The sequence below is a fragment of the Phacochoerus africanus genome, chromosome 4 (assembly GCF_016906955.1).
Source record: "Phacochoerus africanus isolate WHEZ1 chromosome 4, ROS_Pafr_v1, whole genome shotgun sequence".
Classification (NCBI taxonomy): domain Eukaryota; kingdom Metazoa; phylum Chordata; class Mammalia; order Artiodactyla; family Suidae; genus Phacochoerus; species Phacochoerus africanus.
The window spans coordinates 46,221,074-46,242,904 of record NC_062547.1 but is presented as its reverse complement, the minus strand read 5'-3'; the positions used below and the strand labels follow the sequence as shown (position 1 = coordinate 46,242,904).

At 36.8% G+C, this 21,831-nt stretch overlaps 1 protein-coding gene across 1 annotated transcript in view; it reads right to left on the bottom strand.

Moving 5' to 3' along the window:
• The window catches only part of COPB1 (COPI coat complex subunit beta 1), a 37,859-nt gene extending 17,809 nt beyond the window's left edge, over window positions 1–20,050 (bottom strand). The window contains exons 1-11 of the mRNA XM_047776234.1: window positions 19,919–20,050; window positions 19,029–19,173; window positions 13,925–14,154; window positions 13,248–13,417; window positions 11,414–11,528; window positions 10,095–10,187; window positions 8,217–8,354; window positions 5,148–5,267; window positions 2,700–2,807; window positions 2,475–2,621; window positions 1,622–1,767 (exon numbers count right to left, since the gene is read on the bottom strand). Coding sequence (XP_047632190.1) covers window positions 1,622–1,767; window positions 2,475–2,621; window positions 2,700–2,807; window positions 5,148–5,267; window positions 8,217–8,354; window positions 10,095–10,187; window positions 11,414–11,528; window positions 13,248–13,417; window positions 13,925–14,154; window positions 19,029–19,119 — 1,358 coding nt within the window. The 5' untranslated portion in view covers window positions 19,120–19,173; window positions 19,919–20,050. The remainder of the gene's footprint in view (window positions 1–1,621; window positions 1,768–2,474; window positions 2,622–2,699; window positions 2,808–5,147; window positions 5,268–8,216; window positions 8,355–10,094; window positions 10,188–11,413; window positions 11,529–13,247; window positions 13,418–13,924; window positions 14,155–19,028; window positions 19,174–19,918) is intronic.
• Window positions 20,051–21,831: the final 1,781 nt, after the last annotated feature.

The window sequence follows — 21,831 nt, the reverse complement described above, 5'->3', positions numbered from 1 at the left end:
GTTCTGAAACACTAATTTTGCCAATAAATCTTGAAGCAGAGATCTTTCTTTGTAAATTTAAGCTTAAGTAAATGCTGCAGTTCTAAGGGACTACTGATGAAACAGTAAGAAAAAAATAACAAAGACACTAAGTTTCTTTGATTCTCTCTAGAAATCACAAAGCTTAACAGAAAAATAAGTGTTCTCATCTATCATTTTAAGGAATATCCTACAACTGGTAAAGCCAGTAGTAAAAATAAAATTCTAAAATGTTTCCCAGAAAGATATTATCTTCTATTTAGGGCAGAGTTTACAGTAAATTTGATTCTATCACTTACCACTACAGAAAATGTATTATTTTAATATAAAAGGTAATTCACTGAAAAGAGGCAAGATGCTGAACAGAACAATGAACAAGGAAGGAGTACAAAGGATCAGTAACAAAAAACCCAAAAACATAAGAAAGTAACATTTTTATAGTTAAAAACATTAAAGAATAGTCTCCAGTCATCTCTGGAATCATCCCTAAGACTTTCATTAAGTTTACCAAAGAAAAAAATTCTAGAAACTGAAGCTCTAAGAGATTATGATCGCCAAAAACTAAACCTTGATATGATTTTTTTTTTCTCAGAAAGGAAACAAATCTTTCTCACTTCATAAATATCAATATATTTGCACGTCATAGAACCAATTTTATAGTTTTTTTTTTTTTTTTTTAACATAGGCAGGTATAATGCAAGTCTATTATAGATGATTTAAATGGAAGCAAATCCTGGATGCAAGTTCTTTCTCTCTTTTTTTTGGGGGGGGGGGGGGACACACACCTGAAACATATGGAAGTTCCCAGGGTAGGGGTTGAATTGGAGCTGCAGCCACATGCCTACACCCCAGCCACAGCAACTCAGGATCTGAGCTACATCTGTGACCTACACCACAGCTTATGGCAACACCAGATCCTTAACCCACTGAGCAAGCACAGGATCAAACCCATGTCCTCATGGATACTAGTTGGTTTGTTTCCACTAAGTTATAACAGGAACTCCTGCAACAGTCATTTCTCATTAGCAAAGGCTATCTGAAGGGAAAACCTAACTCAGATTTAGGTTTCATTTTCTTTTCTTTTTTGAAAGCACCAGAAGCATATGGAAGTTCCTGGGCCAGGGGTCAAATCTGAGCCATAGCTGCGACCTACACCACAGTTTTGGCAAAGTAAGATCCTTAACCCACTGTACTAGGCTGGGGATCAAACCTGTGCCACCAGAGACAATGCCAGATTATTAACCCACTGCACCACAGCAGGAACTCTAGGGTGCATTTTCAATCTTTCACTTCAGTAAATGCTAAAAGGGGGATATAAATACTAATGATATCCCAAAAGCAGGACCTTCTAAAAATATGTTCCTTAGTCACTTTAGGATTCACAATGTTTTAGAGGAAATGAGAATAGAGAAGCCTAACCAAATCACACCTACCAAAAATTTTTTGCCCACAGATTATGGATTAATTGAGGCTAAGAGTGGGGGTGAAGTGACGTTTATTCACTTATTTTGTCTTAACTCTCTTAAGTCATCTCTCATGTTTTCTATCAAATGACCCTTAAAGATAGAAACTGGTAAAATGCTTAAACAAATTTTAAACCTACTTGACAGATTTGATAGCATGAAAGACTTCAAGCATCTTCTCAACAATAAGCATTCTGAGATTATCAAAGCGCTGAATGGCTTCACGAACAAACTCCAAGACATCAGCAGCTGCAGCTTCATTATTGTCACTGAGAAATTCCATTAACTAAAAGAAAAAAAAGGATAACAACCATACATTTTCAAAAAGAAAATTATCTAAGGTTTAATAAGAAAGCAAACAAGTTTACAAAGAATGTAATTAATAATTTTCAAATACATAACAAAATGTAAGTTAAGAGACAAGCACCATTATGTAAACAAAGTCATGACGGCTTTTCATGATGTGTACCAAAGTTTATTACAAGACACAATTCAAAATAAATAAACTGGATAGACCTAAGTTGTAACTAAAAGTAAAATCATTTTAGAGAAAATTCAGGGCTCAAAGGCAAAATTTCAAAGTATAATAACATACTTCACTTTTCTGGCAATGGCAGAATGCAAACTATTCTAAATTATGCTAATTTTTCCTATAACTAAATCCTTCAACTTTAAGAGGTAAAACTACTTAAGAGAAAAACTTATTTGTCCTGCTGAATGATCTATATGTAGAGAGTAATTTTACTTTAGGTAACTGTAACAAACATTAATTGTAATGAAATGCAGAGGTATTTTTGTCACTATTTTTTAGTTTTTTTTGGTGAAGATGTAAGAGAAAGAAGTCAGCTCCTTCTGAGCTTAAGAGTGGCATAAAGATCCCTTGTGACTGGGAGATTTAGTGATTCCAGACAGTTGAGATTTCCAGAGTTAAATTTAAATAACCAGAATCTATTTTGAGAGAATTTCAAAATTAAGATCACTAGAATTACATACCACAGGAATAACATTTGCAGCCATATCTGGAAATCGGACAGAACAGGAATGCAATGTTCGCACAAGGAGTTGTCTATATTTATCAGTATCTTCATGCTCTGACACATTATTTGTTTTAATCACTTCCTTCTTCAGGACAATAACCAGCTATAGAACAAAGTAAAAATAAGTGAGAATTACATCATGTTTGGCCTGACAGTTTACAAAGTGCAGTCAGAGTTTTACCTCTTCAACATTCCTAGAAGAGACAAGATCCAGTGCTAACTGCAGAGTTTTCTTGCGTACTTCTAAGTCCGGTGTGCTCAATACTCTTAGGATGTCCATAACTAGATCCTGAAAAAGAACAAAAGAAAATCCAGAATTAACAGTAGTATCTCTGGTCACAAGAAGAAAATCTTAACTGAAGAATGGAGGGTTCTGTTCATCATGACCTTAACTCTTTCATAGATAAGAAAATCACTATTGTTGGAAGAATCAGATAATTTGGGTCTCCCAATGCAATTCAATATGAAGTATATAATATCACATATGACAGATTCAAACTTCAAATGTTTACTCTGACTCTACCAAGCTTTAGCTCAAATTTCCAGTTTATAGGAAATACAAAAGTCAAGAAAACAATCAGACACATCCAAAAGGAGACCAGACAATTGGTCGAGTCTCTTGAACAAGTCAGTGTCATGGAAAAGAGATACTACTCAACTTAAGAGACTTAAGGAACCATACATCACAGCCAATCTATCACAATCAGATGTGATGTATGGTTATGGATTGGACAAACCAAATAAAAAGTGCATTTTGGGGACAACTGGAAAAACTGAATAATGTTAAGAAATTATTAACAATTTTGTTAAGTGTGATAATGTTATTTTAGCTCTGGGAAGCTGTAATATTTTAAAGAGGCGGACTTAAAAAAAACCTATGGCAGCAAAGTATTTTTAAATATAGTAAAACAGGGAGTTCCCATCATGGCACAGCAGAAACTAATCCGACTAGGAACCATGAGGTTGTGGGTTGGATCCCTGGCCTCACTCAGAAAGTTAAGGATCCGGTGTTGCCATGAGCTGTGGTAGGTCACAGATGTGACTTAGATCTGGTGTTGCTGTGGCTCTGGCGTAGGCCAGCAGCAACAGCTCCAATTAGACCCCTAGCCTGAGAACCTCCATAAGCCGCGGTGCAGCCCTAAAATGACCAAAGATATATACATATATATATACGTAGCAAAACAAATTATTTTACTAGATTGATTGATTGATTGCTGCTTTTCAGGGCCGCACCCGCTGGCACATGGATATGGAATTTCCCAGGCTAGGGGTTGAATCAAAGCTGCAGTTGCCAGCTTATACCACAGCCACAGCAATGCCAGGTCCAAGCCGAGTCTGCAACCTACACCACAACTCAAGGCAATGCCAGATCCTTAACCTATTACATGGGGCCAAGGATCGAACCTTTGTCCTCATGGATACTACTGCTGAGCCAAAACAGTAGCTCCTATTTTACTTCTTTAAAACTTTATATTTAAAAAAAATTTCTCAGGGAGTTCTCTTGTGGCTCAGCAGGTTAAGGATCTGGCACTGACACTACTGTGGCTCTTGGTCACAACTGTGGCATGGATTTGATTCCTGACCTAGAAACTTCCACATGCCACAGGCATGGCCAAAAAAAAAAAAAAAAAAGCAACATTTCTCTATAAAATGTTCTAAAAATTTTAAGAATGAACTCCTGTATGACCTTCACTTATATTCGCCAGTGTTAATATTTTGCAACATTTGCTTTGTCATACTCTCTCTACTTTTATTGTTTTGGCATATACCTCCCAAGAATAAGAAAAACCTCTTATATTAACTATAGTGAAATCTTCAAATTCAGAGAACACTGATAACAATACTATTAAGTAATAAAATCTGTATTCACATTTCCCCAATTGTCCGAATAATGTCCTTTATAGCGATTTTTTTGTTGTTATTCTCATCTAGGATCAGCACTGAATTTAGCTACCAGGGGGCTTTTTTTTTTTTTTGTCTTTTTGCCTTTTCTAGGGCCGCTCCCTCGGCATATGGAGGTTCCCAGGCTAGGGATCTAATCGGAACTGTAGCCACCAGCCCACGCCAGAGCCACAACAATGCAGGATCTGAGCCTCAACTTCAACCTACACCACAGCTCATGGCAAAGCTAGATCGTTAACCTACTGAGCAAGGGCAGGGATCGAACCCGCAACCTAGTCAGATTTGTTCCTAGTCAGATTTGTTAACCACTGCGCCACGATGGGAACTCCAGAACTCCAGGACTTTGATTTTATAACAATCATTTGTCACAGATCAAACAGGTATGCTAATAATTTTCTAGAATTTAACCGTCTTTTATTCTCAGTTGGTATAATTATTTTCCATTAAATGTAAATTATATTCAAATTAAAATATATCTACTGCTTAAGGCCATCAAAGTGCAGGACAAATCAAAAAGATAAAAATATATTAATAAATGTCAGCAATATATTTTTTATAACAAAGACAATATCCCCCAAAAGCTATGGTGCTTCAAAAGTTACACCTTAGCTGACTAAAAACTGCCCAGTCTCCAAGCATTTAGGCTAGCCGAGATAGTAAAGCTTGGGAATTATCTCATTTTGAAATGGATGTTCTTTAGGATTTCTCTTTTTCAGATAACATTTACCTGAAGTACCCGTTCATGAGCAGGATGTTCTTTTAATTCTATCAATCGATCCAGAACTATGAGCTTTACATTGTTGTCACTCTCCTTAATAATTAAATCAATGTAACACTGAGCAGCAGCCTATATGAGAAAAAGAAATACATGTTAAGAACATATCATCTATCTTAAACATAGAATCTGAAAATAGGAAGAAAAAAAAGCCTTGAAGAAGTCAAAATACATTCACTACTACCACACTTCATTTTCCCAGAAGTACATGTCCCTCTATTTCCTCACAAATTTCATATTTTTTCAAATAAAAAGGATCACAAATTAAAATAATGAAAAGGAGCTGTTACAGGCAGAAATGCTAATTAACAGCCAAAAATTAAGGGTTAAATATAAGGAACAAGGCAGGGAAAAGCAGACAGAGAAACTATCCCAAATAGTTTAATTATCAAACATCTTTCAATTTAGGTGCAAACTCTAACATGCCTGCATTACAGTACATAAAAAATGAGAATATAAAGATGGCCCGGAATCATTAAAAACAAAGGACAAAAGAGCAAACCTGGAGTTCCCGTCGTGGCTCAGTGGTTAACGAATCCGACTAGGAACCATGAGGTTGCGGGTTCAATCCCTGCCCTTGTTCAGTGGGTTAACGATCCGGCGTTGCCGTGAGCTGTGGTGTAGGTCGCAGACGCGGCTTGGATCCCGAGTTGCTGTGGCTCTGGTGAAGGCCGGTGGCTACAGCTCCAATTGGACCCCTAGCCTGGGAATCTCCATATGCCACGGGAACGGCCCAAGACCAAGAAATAGCAAAAAGACCAAAAAAAAAAAGAGTAAACCTGAAAGAGCGCCCAATGACCAAAGCTGGAACAATTTGTTCAACAAAATAAATAATACTGGATTATAATCTGTAGAATAAAATATCCATATTGATATAAAAAGAAAGAAGAAAGGGTAGGAAAGAGAGGGAGGGGAGGAAAGTGGGAGATAGGAGAAGGGGCAGCTCTTCCTTGCAGAAGAATTCCAAATAATAAATGAGGAATGAGGAAAATAGAAAATCACCATTAGAATACCACAGAAATAACTGCCATGGAGAAAGACCCACTGAGAGATGTTAAAACTAGTTGGTGTAAGTCTGAGGAGAAATAGGATATTCACGTAAAGTAACTTCTCAAGATATTTATTGATTACAAAAGGAAAAAACATAATTCAACAGTGAGAAATCTGGTAGATACTTAACAAAGATCAAGGTTTACCACCAGTAATAAGACCTATCAAAATCATGTACTCCCTGATATGATACAATGAGAAGGGTGCATCACTTCCGTGTTATTTCCCCCCAGAAGTATAATCTGAATCCAATTAGGAGAAAACACCAGACAAACCAAAATTGGGTGATATTTTATAAACAAACTGACCCAGTACTCTTCAAAAGTGTCAATGTCATGAAAAACAAGGAAAAGCTGAGGAACTGTCACAGGACACTAACACATGACAACTAAGTGTTATATGGGATCTTACATTAGATGTTGGGACAGAAAATGGACATTGGTGAGGAAACTGGTGAAATTCAAATAAAGTCTCTAGTTAACAATGTAAGAAAATTGTTCCAATGGTAATTTCTTAGTTTTGATAACTGTACTAATCTTTATGCAAGATATAAACATAATGGGAAGCTAGGTGAATGTTAATGGGAACTTCATCCTATTTTTACAACTTTAAGTCTAAAATGATTTCAAGATAAAAAGTTAACAAGAATTTTTAAAGCATTGGTGGCTAAAGCAGTAAATTCTCCTATTATATAATCTGGTTTTCTAGAAAAATTCATTCTCTGATAACTGTACTAATCTTTATGCAAGATATAAACATATTGGGAAGCTAGGTGAATGTTAATGGGAACTTCATCCTATTTTTACAACTTTAAGTCTAAAATGATTTCAAGATAAAAAGTTAACAAGAATTTTTAAAGCATTGGTGGCTAAAGCAGTAAATTCTCCTATTATATAATCTGGTTTTCTAGAACAATTCATTCTCTGAATATAGTAGGGTTTCCTCACATAGTCTTGTTAGAGTAAACCGAAAAAGAAAAACATTCCACTATTGAAAATAGTCACTGGAGGAGTTCCCGCTGTGGCGGAGTGGGTTAAGGATCTGGCACTGCCGAAGCTGTGGCTTGGATTTGATCCCTGGCCCAGGAACTTCCATATGCCAGGGATGCAGCCAAAAAAAAAAAAAAACACACCTCACTGAAAACGTTTTAGGACCCATCATTTAGGATCCAGCATCCATTTTCTGAGATTCAGTTTTTAAAGTAATTAAAGTATGGGGAGAAATCCTAAAATGCCAGAATCATTCTTTTTTTTTTTTTTTTTTTTGCTTTTTAGGGCTGCGCCCACAGCATATGAAGGGTCCCAGGCTAGGGGTCTAATAGGAGCTACAGCGGCGGGCCTACACCACAGCCACAGCAACTCAGGATCCACGCCTCGTCTGTGACCTACACCACAGCTCATGGCAACATAGGATCCTTAACCCACTGATCGGGGCCAGGGATCAATCCCTCATCCTCATGGTTCCAGGTCATATTTGCCATTCTCTCCCTCTCTTGCTCTCTACCTATATACATGTCTGAAAGCAAAAAGAAAGAAAAGAAGAAAGGTCATCCTTTAAAAGGTAATATTATCTGTAAAATCTTAAAATAGGAAAGAAAAATCTTAAGTATATAAAAAACACAAAAGGAGTTCCTGCTGTGGCACAGTGGGTTAAGAATCTGACTGCACTGGCTCAGGTAGCTACCAAGGTTTGGGTTCGATCCCTGGCCCTGTTCAGTGGGTAAAAGGATCCAGCATTGCCACGGTTGTAGCATGGATTCAATCCCTGGCCTGGGAACATTCATGTGCCACAGGTGCAGCCATTAAAAAAAAAAGAAAAAAAGGTCAGACCATGAAACAAATCAAATCGTTTCCTAAAACCTGTAGTTGTTATTTCTATGCCATGTAACCACATAGTAAATTGTAATGTCACTAAATCATAAGTGATAAGACAGCATATCTACCATGCAACTGGCACCAAAAGAAATAATACCTTAATTGCAGTAGGCGCGCTAGAGAGTGTCACTAATGTTCCAGCGGCTTCATACTTTACAGCAGGGCTGGAGGACTGCAGTAAGTTATAGATGCAGCGAATGAAACGAGCCCTTTCTGATGGATTAGCATGACAGACCTGGAGAAGAAAACATTTAGGTTTCAGTTGACTTCAGGGACACTTGCTTTAAAATACATTTTTAAAAACAGATGTCAGCTTATGGGATGCCACTTTTCTTAATTTGAAAGTTAAGAATAGTCTTATAACGACATCAGGATATGTAGGATGAGATGCTGAGACACAACACTGGTCATTTCAGAAAGGAATAGGTTTTACTTCAAGTAATTGTTATAGCTACTTATTCATTTACTCATTTAGTTACAATTTATATTTCTACTCTTTCACAAAAGATTTTCAGATGGTTTATAAAAATGTGCATACTAGACAAGTGAAACAGAAAAAGAAAATATAAAGTAACAGAAGCAAGAACAACACATTAACCAAGTACATTAAATGGGTACTGTATGTGATAGGACATTAAATTTGGTCCTATATTTTTATTCTGAATGTCATGTCAAAAAGGGAAATAAAGGAGTTCTCTTTCTGGTGCAGCAAGTGAAGGATCCAGCACAGTCACTGCAGTGGCTTGGGCTGCTGTGGTGCAGGTCGCAGTTGAGGCTTAGATTCGATCCCTGGCCCAGGAACTTCCAAATGCTTCAGGCATAGCCAAAAAAAGGGGGTGGGGTTGGGGGGAAATATGATGGATTATATAAATCTCAATAGCTGATTTAAAAAAATAACAGTTCTTAAATAAAGCAAGAAAGGAGTTCCCACTGTGGCCCAATGGGATTGGTGGCATCTATGGAGTGCCAGGTTGCAGGTTCAATCCCCTGTGTGGCACAGTGGGTCAAAGGATCTGGTGCTGGTGCAGCTGCGGAGTATGTTGCAACTGTGGATAGGTTCTGATCCCCAGATAAAGAAGCCACTGGATAGCAGAGAATCTATTTTTGAGAATCTGTGGCATTCCTAAACCAAACACATGAATTATATTTATATATATGCTACACATACTATATTTATATATTACAGCTCTGGTTTCATCTTAAGTGCCAATTCCAAATAACTGGGTACCCTGTGTTGAAAGGGGCTTCTTTCCTGCAGAAGCTAAGAGGTTTTAACGAGTTATCAGTGTCTGCTATGGGTAGTCTGTCCATACCGGCCTATTTAATAAAAGTTATTCCTGACATATATTTTTGTTGGCCTCCAGTGGTAGCAAGAGCTAAACTGGACATTACTGCATCTTTTATTTTCTCAAAACATTTAAGATGCAATCAATTCTTTCAAAGGATACATCAAATTAAAATGTTGCCAAATAAAGTACTTCATTTTAAAACCCAAATCTCTTATCTGGTCTTAGACTTCCTGTGAGTCAGCAGCTTACAACGTCACATGAACATATTTAAAGTCTTCTTATTTTCTTTTACAAACAAGGAACAACAAAATACTTAAGGCTTTTTTTGTTTGCTCTTAGATTTCCAAAGTAGTCTGGTGTGTATTCAAGAAAAGATCTTGACTTTCATTCCAAAGCTTAATTCATAATTTATACAGTGACTGAGCCCTAGAAAACAATTTCTTTGCAGCTGTATTGGGTCAAGCCATGAGCTTTTATAGAACTCTTTGTGCAGGTTTAGAATGAATGGAAGCAAGTACTTGGAAAATACGATTAAAAAAAGGTAGGAGGGGAGAGACTTTAACAAGCCATGCTCTAAATATTTCTACTACTAAAATAGATTATCCTACCAATTAAAGCAGTGTCCCAGAGACTATATTTAACCTTATCTCAAACTCTTAATTTTACTCACTACAGATCAGTCTTACCTTATAAATTAGTTCAACAATAACCAACTGAAGAATATCTCCAAATGTCTGAACTTGATCAATACACGTACTTAGGTAATCCAAAGCTCGATCCTGAAAGAGTAAGAATCTATTTATAAAACTCCACCTCATTTGATAAAATAACTTAATGCAACTTTCAAAAACATAATAACTAAGTATAAAATAAATGAGGAAATCAGGGCAAAGAAAAATTAACTGAAGGAAAAAAAATGAAGGTAAACACATAAATGAAAAAATACAAAGTCAAATATATTTTCTACAAATGGGCCACAAATCTAGGGTCTGAATTTTTAGCAGCTAAACCAAGGGGGAAAACACTATGCATTACATGATTCAGGGAATCCACACAATCAAAACAAACCAACTGCTTATGAGTACAGCTAATCCTACTTCTGAAACCCAAAAGAGAAATTTCATCAATTCTCATACACTGAACACTGTGATATACAGAGAACTATGGCCTCGACAGTATCTCTACAGTAAAAGTATCAACAAGTTTTACTGAACTATTTCTGATGATGTCCCTTCATGTAGGTAAAGAGCACCTTTTGACACAGGTCAAAAAACCAACTCTGCAAGAGGACAAAACACTGTGGCCCAAATAAGCAATTTTCTTATAATCTTGTTTACAAAGATAAAATGACAGCACCTGTATTTCAGAGGAATGGACAGATTCAATATTTTTCAGTCTTCATGCATAACAAGTACTGGATAGCAAAAATTCCAAGATCAGATGTCACCAAGGTATGCAAAGTTGCTGTTAACCACCAGTAGATTCATAAACAGTAATCACCAGGATGAAAAGCTGCTATTTACTTATGAAGTTTGAAAAGCCTAATAAAGATACACACCTACCTTGAAGGCCACTCTTCTTTTGAAGCTACGGCTCAGCAAAGACTCTATAAAAAGCTACTATTTTTCCCTACAAACAATTTTAGATCTATACCCACAGAAAGAAAAATAAAGCCCCAAAGTAGAGTCCCACAGAATATGGTCATGATAATTTCAATCTGGAAGAAAGGTAGAGTGGCTGTTATTAAGTGCCTCTCTGATGTTTACTTAAAAAAAAAAAAACAGAAAGAAAAGAAAAAAAAAAGAATATATACATAAGCAATATTCCGCAGACAGAATTTTTAAAAACTCTTTTTATACAAATTAAGTTCAAAAATCTAAATAAAATCAAAACATACAAAATTATAAACAAAATTACTGACCAAAAACTTAATTAGGCCCTCTGTAATATTTTTAATTCTCATTTAAATACAGTCATAAAAGTATTTTTTACAAAAGTACTTCACCTGATCTGCATGGATTAACATCATAAATGCATTCCTTTTGCAACTTGCATCCTTCTCATTCACCAGAAAATCATGTATCAGTTCAGGAGCATCAGGTATGAGATGTTCAAAATTTCTTGAAATAAAACAGGAAATACACATATTTAATAAAAACCTACTTTGTTATTTCAGTAATTCTCTGGACACTACCAAAATTTACCTTAACATACCTGATAACACCATCAACTGCTTTGTTTTTTTCAAACTTCAAATCAATTAGAAAACTGCTTGTATCTTCATCTATTAAGTTACCAAATTATACGTTTTCTAATTCAATACAGAAAAAGGTGGTATATTCAATATGCTATCTATCAACTGAAGAGTTCTAATAATCCTCTTTCATATACTTTAGGGATATTACATTGATGCTCATAGTGAAAACCTCAAGGTGTTGAAAGATCCTTCATTACTAATTACCAGAGAGAAAAAAGTCCCTTGAATTTTATTAACTAAGCACTGTATTTACTTATTAACTTAATAAATACTTTACTTTTAAATTTAAAGTATTTGTAGTATACAGAACAATGAATATCAGCTTAATAAAAATAATTATCCAGCTTTAACAATGATTAGTTCATAGTCCTTTTTTTTTTTTTTATTATGGCCTTACCCATGCCATACGGAAGTTTCTAGGACAAGGGACTGAATCCAAGCTGCAGCTGCAATCTATCCCACAGCTGCAGCAACACTGGATCCTTTAAGCCACTGTGGTGGGCCAGGGACTGAACCCATAGCTCCACAGCGAGCGGAGCTGCTGCAGGTAGGTTCTTAACCCACTGTGCCACAGCAGGAACTCCACACAGTCACTTTTGTCTTGCCTATATTTCTGCCCACCTCCTCTCTTGTATTATCCTGAAGCAATTTCCAGATCACTTATTTCTTCTGTACATATATCAGTTATACTTCTCTAAAATTAAGGACTCTTATTTTTAAGCTAATAATAGTACTATTATTGTATCAGAAGTTTCAACAATTCCTTACTATTATCATAAAGAAAGTGTTCAAATGTCTGGTTGTGTTATAAATGTTATAATTTTTGTGTGTATACTGTAGTTTAAATTCTGAAATTTGTGTAGAGTTTATAGTAACTTTCAAAGAACTCTACATCATTAACCAGAATACTACTTTCCCCAAGAAATAACAAAATCTAATATAATAGTAAGAGAAATGTGAAATTACTGAACAATCAGCTATGAAAGTACAAAGGTGTTTATAAACATTACATCCTACTTCTAAACAGACTGACACCTATGATTGTAAAAGCCAAGCTTTCCCGCCTCATCTAATTCATTCTTTGATCTGCTACTTTCAAGTCCAAAACCTTCATCTTTCTAAGAACAGGAATCAGCTGACAACTGCAATCCTCCCTATTAAAGGTTCCCTCCTTAAAGCCTCTAAGCATAAAAAGACACACAGTCCATAAAAAGAATCCTAAAATTAGGTCAAAACCTCAAACCCTATGGCTAAGCAAGTTAGTAAATTAGTTAAATGGGCTAGAGTACTAAAACTGAGAATGACAAGTAGGCTCATACACTGGAAAATGTACAACCTGTTTAAAGGGGGCCACTGATGTTCACTTTTAGCAGACTTTTGTCATGTATAAGCTAAAACCCAGTGTTGCCACATCTTTGGCTTTTCAATGTTTGCAACTTAATGATAATAAGGAAAAAATGTTCAGGCTAAACAAAACATATCTGCAAGCAAGGTACAATCTGCAAAAAACCACTCTGGAACTTCTGGTCTAAAAGACTAAATAGTTCTTATATAACTAAGCCAAAGGAGGACCTTTATTTACCTATAGATAGTATAGATGGCCAAAACAGCATTTCTTCTAACATAGCTGTGCCGATGCTCCAGACAAGCACGAATAGCTGGCATTAAAGGTTCTAGCAATTCTGCCTCTTTCAATTTGCAAAGAAAACGAAGAGTAGATCCTCTTATAAATTCATTAGGATGCTGAAGATCCTGATATAAAAATTTAAATATGAAAAATGTTGAGTTCCAGCATTTTACAAAAAAACACAATTTTTAAGAACAAAATTTTTCAATAAAAGAATTAGAAGTAGAAAAAAAGCTCTAGATTATTATACAATTTCTACCAGATTCCTATTGATTAAAGCAATTTTTACTCAGCATATCAATGTCTTATATTCTACATGTCTCTGTTCTTTATTCATAACACACAAAAAGTCACAAAAAAATAACAATAATGATTAGGATTTGGCATTTTCACCACTGTGGCCAGGGTTCAATCCCTGGTCTGGGAACTAAGATCCTACATTAGCCCGCTGCATGCAGTGGCCAAAAATAAAAGCAAAAACAAAAACCTTTTCTACAACCTCAGTTCCAAATATCTACAACTTACATTTTATCCAAGACTTAATTTTAAAAACTAAAACAAAGCACATTCCATCAAATTCACACTTATTTCAAATAAAAACAACATTCAGAAATAATTATGACTTGGTTTACCTTTCTATATGCATCACATACAAGAATCATTTCATGTAAAAGTCTCCCATCTGGAGTTGTTTTAGGAACAATTTCCCAAAATACCAGAAGTAATTTTTTGATGGTGTGATCCTGAAGAGGTAGCACAAAGCGAATGATGGTCATCAGAAGTCCAGGAAGCTTTTCACCATTTAGAATCATAATGATTACTTTCTTCAAAGCTTCAGTCTTTGACTTCACATCTCCTTTTTCTGATTAAAAAAAAATTTTTTTAAAAGCACAATTATTTCAAAAGAAAATTCCTCAAATAATTTTAAAGGCAATTAACGAAATAAAACATGTTCTCACTTTATCAGCAGCAATGGTAATAAAGGTACTAACTGACAAGGGTTCTCCACTGGGCTCTGCCAAAAACAAGCTATATAACTTTACATAAGTCATTTCTCTCTGAACTTCATGATTCTTTACACATAATATAAAGGCACTAAATTAGATCTCTGGTCCCTAACCAATGGAGTTAATGCAGAGGCCATGAATCTATAGGTATACCGAATAATGTATATTTTGAACATACATGTAGCCATTTTTCAAAAAATCTTTTTCTTTTGTTTTAGGGCCACACCTACAGCATATGGAAGTTCCCAAGCTAGGGGTCAAATCAGAGCTGCAGCCGCCACCCTATGCCAGACCCACAGCAACATGGGATCGGAGCTACCTCTGTGACCTACACCACAGCTCATGGAAACACCAGATCTTTAACCTACTGAAAGAGGCCAGGAATCAAAGCTACATCCTTATGGATACTAGTCAGGTTTGTTACTGCTGAGCCACAATGGGAATGCCCGCCATTTCTCAAAATTTAAACAGATGCTGTTCAGTGCTTCTGAATTCAAAGTAGTTTTTAGTTAGTGCAGATTTTCTCAATCGAAGTAACAACCACTATTATGGGAGATAAGGGTAGGGATCAGAGACATGGTTTCAACATTAGAAAGCACCTCAAACTCAAAAAAATTTGGAATTAATAGATTAGATTAATTCCAAAATCCCATTATATTTCTATAGCCTATGAAAAGAGAATCTTTCTTAAAAAATTATCTAAAAAACTAGAGGAATATTAAACTGTACTGGATTAGTAACCACTATTTAGAATTAAGGATGACACATGTCAGATTAAGACGCTAGTTTACTGTTACTTTGCCTAAAAACATCTGCTATATGTTATGCAAAACAATCTATACTTTCACATCATTACCACTGCATCACAGAGAATTTATGGTAAAGGTCTTTGGGATCCAAAATTCAAAGGCAGAAATATAAGAGACAAGTACACTGCTGCTATAATTGCTTAGACCATAAACAAATATTTATGTGAAGGAAAGACGAAGAGGGACGCCCAAAGTCTATTAATTAAGGGGAAGAAAACAGAAATAAATTCCCAAAATTAGAATATGTATGGCCATTAAATAGTTCCTCGTTGGGAGTTTCCATTGTGGCTCAGCAGTAAGGAACCCAACTAGTATCCAAGAGGATGCGGGTTTGATCCCTGGCCTCGCTCGGTGGGTTAAGGATCCAGCATTGCAGTGAGGTGTGGTGTAGGTCAAGACGAGTCTCAGATCCCACACTGCTGTGGCTGTGGTATAGGCCAGCAGCTGTAACTCTGACGCAGCCCCTAGCCTGGGAACTTCCATGTGCTGCACCTGTGGCCCTAAAAAGCAAAAAACTTTTTTTTAAAAAGTTCCTTGTTTTTGCCAAAGAGACAGAGATTATGGATGACCAGTTGATTGAGTTAAAGGAAGGCTTTAAGTTTCAGAAGAATTGCAGCATGTAAATCAAAAGTTTCAAGACAATACAATACAAAAGAACTTACAAAAGAGAAAGAGACTCAAAGATTTTGAAACTGAATTTACAGTTACCAAAGGGGAAACATGGGAGGGGGTGATAAATTAGGGGATTGGGGTTAACATAAACATACTACTATATATAAAACAGAAAAGGTAACAAGGACTTAACTGTATAGCACAAGGTAATCTATTTAATACTGTGTAAGAATGTGTATGGGGAAAGAATCTGAAAAGTAATAGATATACATGTAACTGATTTACTTCGTTGTACACCTGAAACTAATTCAACTTTGTAAGTCGACTATACTCCAAAAAATTTTATTTAAAAAAAAAAGTTCTTTCTATCCCTCGAAAGCTCTTTATTACAAGCTTGGTGTGTTCATGCTGCAGAACAAAGAATATCCTCAGGTATGTGGACAGAGAATACAGGGTTATTGCCAAGTTTATCCCACATTTCTCACGCATCTCTTCATACTCGTCAGAGTATTATATCTCCTGTCCATACAAAAAAAAAAAAAAATTGTTGCCCTAACAAATCAAGAAATGTTCTGTTGTCATGCAGTGAGTGGGTTAAAGATCCAGCATTGCCACAGCTGTGATGTAGGTTGCAACTGCAGTGTAGGTTTGATCCCTGATCTGGGAACTTCTACATGCCAAGAAAGAAAAGAAGAAAGAAGGAAGAGAAGGAAGAGAAGGAAGGAAGGAAGGAAAGAAAAAAGAAAGAAAGAGAGAGAAAGAAGAAAAGGAAGAAAGAAAGAAATGAATAAATGCAAAAGGATAAAGTAGGTACCAATCTAGGCAAACCATCAGTTTTTAAGTCTTGACAAAAACAAAGCATAAGAGGAGTTCCCGGAGTTTCCGTCATGGCTCAGTGGTTAACAACCCGACTAGTATCCATGAGGACCCCAATTCAATCCCTGGCCTTGCTCAGTGGGTTAAGGATCTGACATTGCTATGGCTGTGGAGTAGGCCAGCATTTGCCGCTCTGATTCCACCCCTAGCCTGGGACCTTCCATAAGGCACAAGTGGGGCCTTAAAAAGCAAAAAAACTCACAAAAAACAAAACATAAGAAGACATGACAGTACTACCAAAACTACAAAATTAAGAAATAACAGGCAAAGTTCTAAAAGGCTGAAGTTGTATTCACTGAGGCTAAATAGCCTTTCTTTGTCCCAAAGCTTCCTTTCCCCCCCTAATCTGTCTGATCCAAAGCTTCCTTTTCCCCCCTAATCTGTTTGATTGTGTAAAGGACACAATGTGTTCCAGTTTTGGGCTGCTTTTCACAAATCAGCAAATCCTAAAAGTTTAGTAAGATAAAACTCCACTTGTAACTAAAGGTTAAAAAGTTTTCAAAGTAAGTTTATTAACAAACTTGTAAAAAAAAAAATTCATACCATTTATTTCAAGTTCCCCTAACCCCAATTTCCATTTATTCTACCAATTCAAATTGAGGTGAATGAAGAATGCTTTTTTCCACAGTTTCAAAATTTTCAGAACTTCTTTCCTCTATGAATATTATCAAACATATGGAAAATTTCAAATATCAATTCAATTCACCAAAATATACTACAGGAAATGTACAGTCATCAGGGCTCATATCCAGTGATTAAAGGTAAAGTGTAGGTAAAGCAAGTCACTATTTCACCAAAAATATTTGTTGCTCAAATTGGAAACTACACTATTTCTAAACTTTTTCTCATCTCAACTCTTCCAAGACAAAGTAAAAAATATTCAATATAAATTCAAGATTACTTATTTACTGTAGACGGAGGGTAGTTAAGAAAAGCGTATTTTTATAGTTAAAAACAAGTTTTAGGAGTTTCCTCGTGGGTCAGGAGGTTAAGGATACAGCGTTGTCACTGCAATGGCTCTGGTTACGTTTGGTGTGGCTTCGATCAATGGCCCGGGAACTTCTGCCAGAAAAAAAAAGAACAAGTTTAATTCTTTACCTTCCCAGCAAGAGGCTTAAGTACTTTAGGGATTTAAAAATGAAAACTTTTAGGAGTTCCCATCGTGGCTCAGTGGTCAACGAATCCGACTAGAAACCATGAGGTTGCAAGTTCGATCCCTGGCCTTGCTCAGAGGGTTAAGGATCTGTTGTTGCCATGAGCTGTGGTGTAGGCCGCAGATGCGGCTCAGATTCCGTGTTGCTGTGGCTCTGGTGTAGGCCAGCAGCTACAGCTCTGATCAAACCCCTAGCCTGGGAACCTCCATATGCTGTGGAAGCGGCCCTAGAAAAGGCAAAAAGACCAAAAAAAGAAAAGAAAACCTTTAAATTATAAGGAAAAAAATAGTAATGAAAGTTTATTAATTTGCATTTCATTCTACTAGCTTACATGATTATGAAAAAGAAGTAAATACAGTACATGTGGCTTTTGTAAACTAAGGCTATCAATCTAAATGAAAAAGGTTTTTTTCCTTCTCTAAAATAGACCTCCATTGAAACCTAATATTAAGTAACCTAAAATCAAGAGCTATTCTGTTACTGATGATTGATAAAAAAGGTGGGAATATGCAAGTAAAATACTGTCTCCTTTTAAACTATAAACTATCTTCTAAAAAATATGCTCAAAATTTGAAGCATAATTTCCCCTCTAGTCTGTTTTACACAGTAGTTGTCAGTTTCAGTAACTTATTTTTAGTACTTCAATTAAATAAGAATCATGATTTTTGGAATGTGCATTACTTAAAAAAGTTTTCTGACAGAATCGCTCATAAAAAGGAGACAGCATACAGTTTTAAACATAACTTTTTGTTTTCTTCTTAGCATAAATGCTTTAAAAATAAAAAGCTTAAATCTTTCTGGGAAATATATGTGTATTCCGTGTTGACTTCATTTGTTCAACAGGTGGTGAACCCAAAAAACAAAGTTCTTTTGATTTTACGAGTTAAGTAATATGAAGCAAAGTGTACAAAGGAACTAAAACAAATACATTCTCAACCTGTTACCTACAGAGAATTATTACTACATTTAAACATATTAAACTACACAAACCATTATGTTATTCTGAAGATTATCTAAAAACTAAACCGTTATATATCTTTAGTCCCACCTCACTATGTTATAAGCTAAACTGAGCTGCTGTTTTATTTCCAAAAACAAATACTGCAACTCTAAAGGTAACAAATTTTCATTTTTAATAGGACAAAGTTCTACTGAAAAGATCCTAGGGGAAAAAAAGTAGACAAAAATCAAGCATTTCTAATTATAAAGAAACTTAAAAAGCAAATGAGCTTATCTGCATGTTTTACATTTCATTTTCAAAATATTATCAAAGTTTACCTAGATCATTTTTTAAGCTAATTTCAGATGGTGGTTCTGAATCCATTGGCACGTTAATTAACGTATAGCAGACGTTCTCAGCAGCCGTCATGATTTCCGGTTATAACCAACCCTCAATTTTAAGATAATAGATGCTAAAAAAAATCTAGAAAAATAAAATACAAGGATATCATTAGAAGTAAAAAAACAACCCAAAAAACCCTCCACAAAACACAACTAGTAACCACTGTGATCTTTTCTGTCTAAAGTTCATACAGCACGGCTTATTATTTTAGAAGTTTAGAAGGGGGGAGTCAATCTCTGTTGTGTCTCATAAAAATAAATCCTGATGTAACAAAAAACACACACTTGTCAGCCTTGGCCTTGGGTATATTACCTCCCACCCCACAACCCCGCCCAAGGTTTAGAACGCTGTACTGGAGAATTAAAGCCCACAATACAGTGACAGTCCTCCAGCCCCACCACATCACGTTACAGAAGTAACTTTTAAACCTAACACACAACCTGAACTGCTCAAGAGACCCCGTGCACGAATACTCTGCTATAACAGAGCGCTTGAAGGCATTCATCCATGGGACCCGACTCTGTCTACTTGACTCCCTCAATCAGTGCTCTGCCCCCGCCCCCACGCCCCTTCCCCCTCCCTTCCCTCCAGCTAAGCAAGCCCCGCCGGGAACAGCGAGGCCGGGGGCCTGGGAAAAGACCTCCGGTCAGTAAGCAGGCCGGGATGGGGCGTCCGGCCCACAGCTTCCCGGCCCCGCGTTCCACTTCGCCAGGCCCGGACGCTAGCGGCCTAGTCGCTCCCTTTCCGAATCTTCCCATTAGAGCCAGTTCCTCCGACTCTAGCCAGCCCAGCACGAGCCTCCGAGATTAGGGGCTTGTGACGCTACCTGACTCCGAGGGCAGCAGCTGGGGCAGCCGCGGGAGCGTCTACTACGGTTCCAACCCCCAGAAGCAGCTGCAGCTCTGCAGAGTCCTCCGCTGACGTGGAAAGGGGTAAGGAACCAACCCAGGCTGCAGCCACCTAGCCCCTACGGCAAGTCAGAGAGGACAAGCCTTCTCCGTCCTGCGCCTGCGCGCTGCAAGTACATTATAAGTGTTTCTAACTCAAAGGAACCGCAGGTTTCTTCCTCTTCTCTTGGCGATGTTCCTTTAGGCCGAAGAGGGAATTGGAAACACATACTTATCAAGTTTTATGTGCAAGCTTAAATTAAGCACTGAGGTCATTTAAACGCCACTGAGAAACTTTTTTTTTTTTTTTTTCCTTCCACGAACTAAAACAGCCAAGGAGAGGAAGTGCTTTGACAGAGGGGGAAAACGTTTTCCAGGGCTGTGTGGCCCAGTGGGAAACAATAGACTGAGAGCTGGAAGCCCTTTTCTAGTTCACCCACTAAAAAACTAGGAAAGTAACTAAATACTTGTTGAGAAATAAATTCAATTCTTCTAATAAGAGACACTGGATTATATGAAGATCCATTTCAGCTCTTAAAGCTTGACGTAGGGTGAATCTCTGCCTCTGCAGTTAGGCTGGAGTTGTTTGAATGTCAAAGTATCACTAGTCTGAGACATGGTCTTTATTTAGCAACGGTCCCTTTCACGATCCTTTAAAATAACCTAGATTAGAAATTTTTTACGCGTAAAGGGAGATTAACAGTCACTGTTTCAAAGGATTTTACCTGTCTCCAAAGACCTAATTGTTACAGCTACAACCGGCCATAGTACCAGCAGTTTTGTCCATTTAAGTTTCTATATCCCTGCCCCGCGCCCCTACGCACATGCGCAAGCACACAAAGGGTTTTCTGGCCAATTATTAATAAAAATTTTTTTGAAGTGTTAAGCAAAATATTGCAAATACAAAAAAGCTCTGACAGGAGTTCCCTTCGTGGCTCAGTGGTTAACGAATCCGACTAGTAACCATGAGGATGCATATTCAATCCCTGGCCTAGCTCAGCGGGTTAAGGATCCGGCGTTGCGTGAGCGTGGTGTAGGTCACAGAGGCCGCTCAGATCCAGCGTTGCTGTGGCTGTGGCATAGAATGGCGGCTACAGCTCCTATTTGACCCCTAGCCTTGGAACCTTCATGTGCCGCAGGTGTGGCCCTTAAAAGACAAAGGACAAAGAAAAACAAAGGTCTGACAACCTGACCTTACTAACAGGCTCATCTCAATTAGAGATGAGATAGAACACAAGTAGAGCCTCATCTATCTAGAATACAGTTATTTTGAGATTTATTTCTTTTTGGAATTATGGAGCAAAAAATAAATTATTTGAGGAGTTCTCTGGTGGCTTATTGGGTTAAGGATCCAGTTTGCCACTGTTGTGGCACGGTCACGTCCTGGCCTGGGAACTTTTGTGCTCTGCAGGGCACAGCCAAAAAATAAATAAAAATAAATTCTTTGAAAACCCAAAATACATCCCAAGGGCCATGTCTTCCTCAAATCCTGTACATTCATTTTATTAAAGCAATTTGTTTTGAAAAGACATAGATATCATATCACTTATACGTGGGATCTAAAATATGAAACAAATGAATTTGTATCATATTTTTTACAAAACAGAAATAGACCTACAGACATAGAAAACAAATTTATGGTTACCAAAGAGGAAAGGTGGGGGGGGAATAACTTAGGAGTTTGGGATTATCAGATACAAACTACCGTATATGAAATAGATAAAAGACAAAGTCCTACTGTATAACACAGGGAACTATATTCAATATCCTGTAATAAACTATAATGTAAAAGAATTTGAAAAATATAAATATATATAAATGAATCACTTTGCTGTACTAATACAACTCTGTA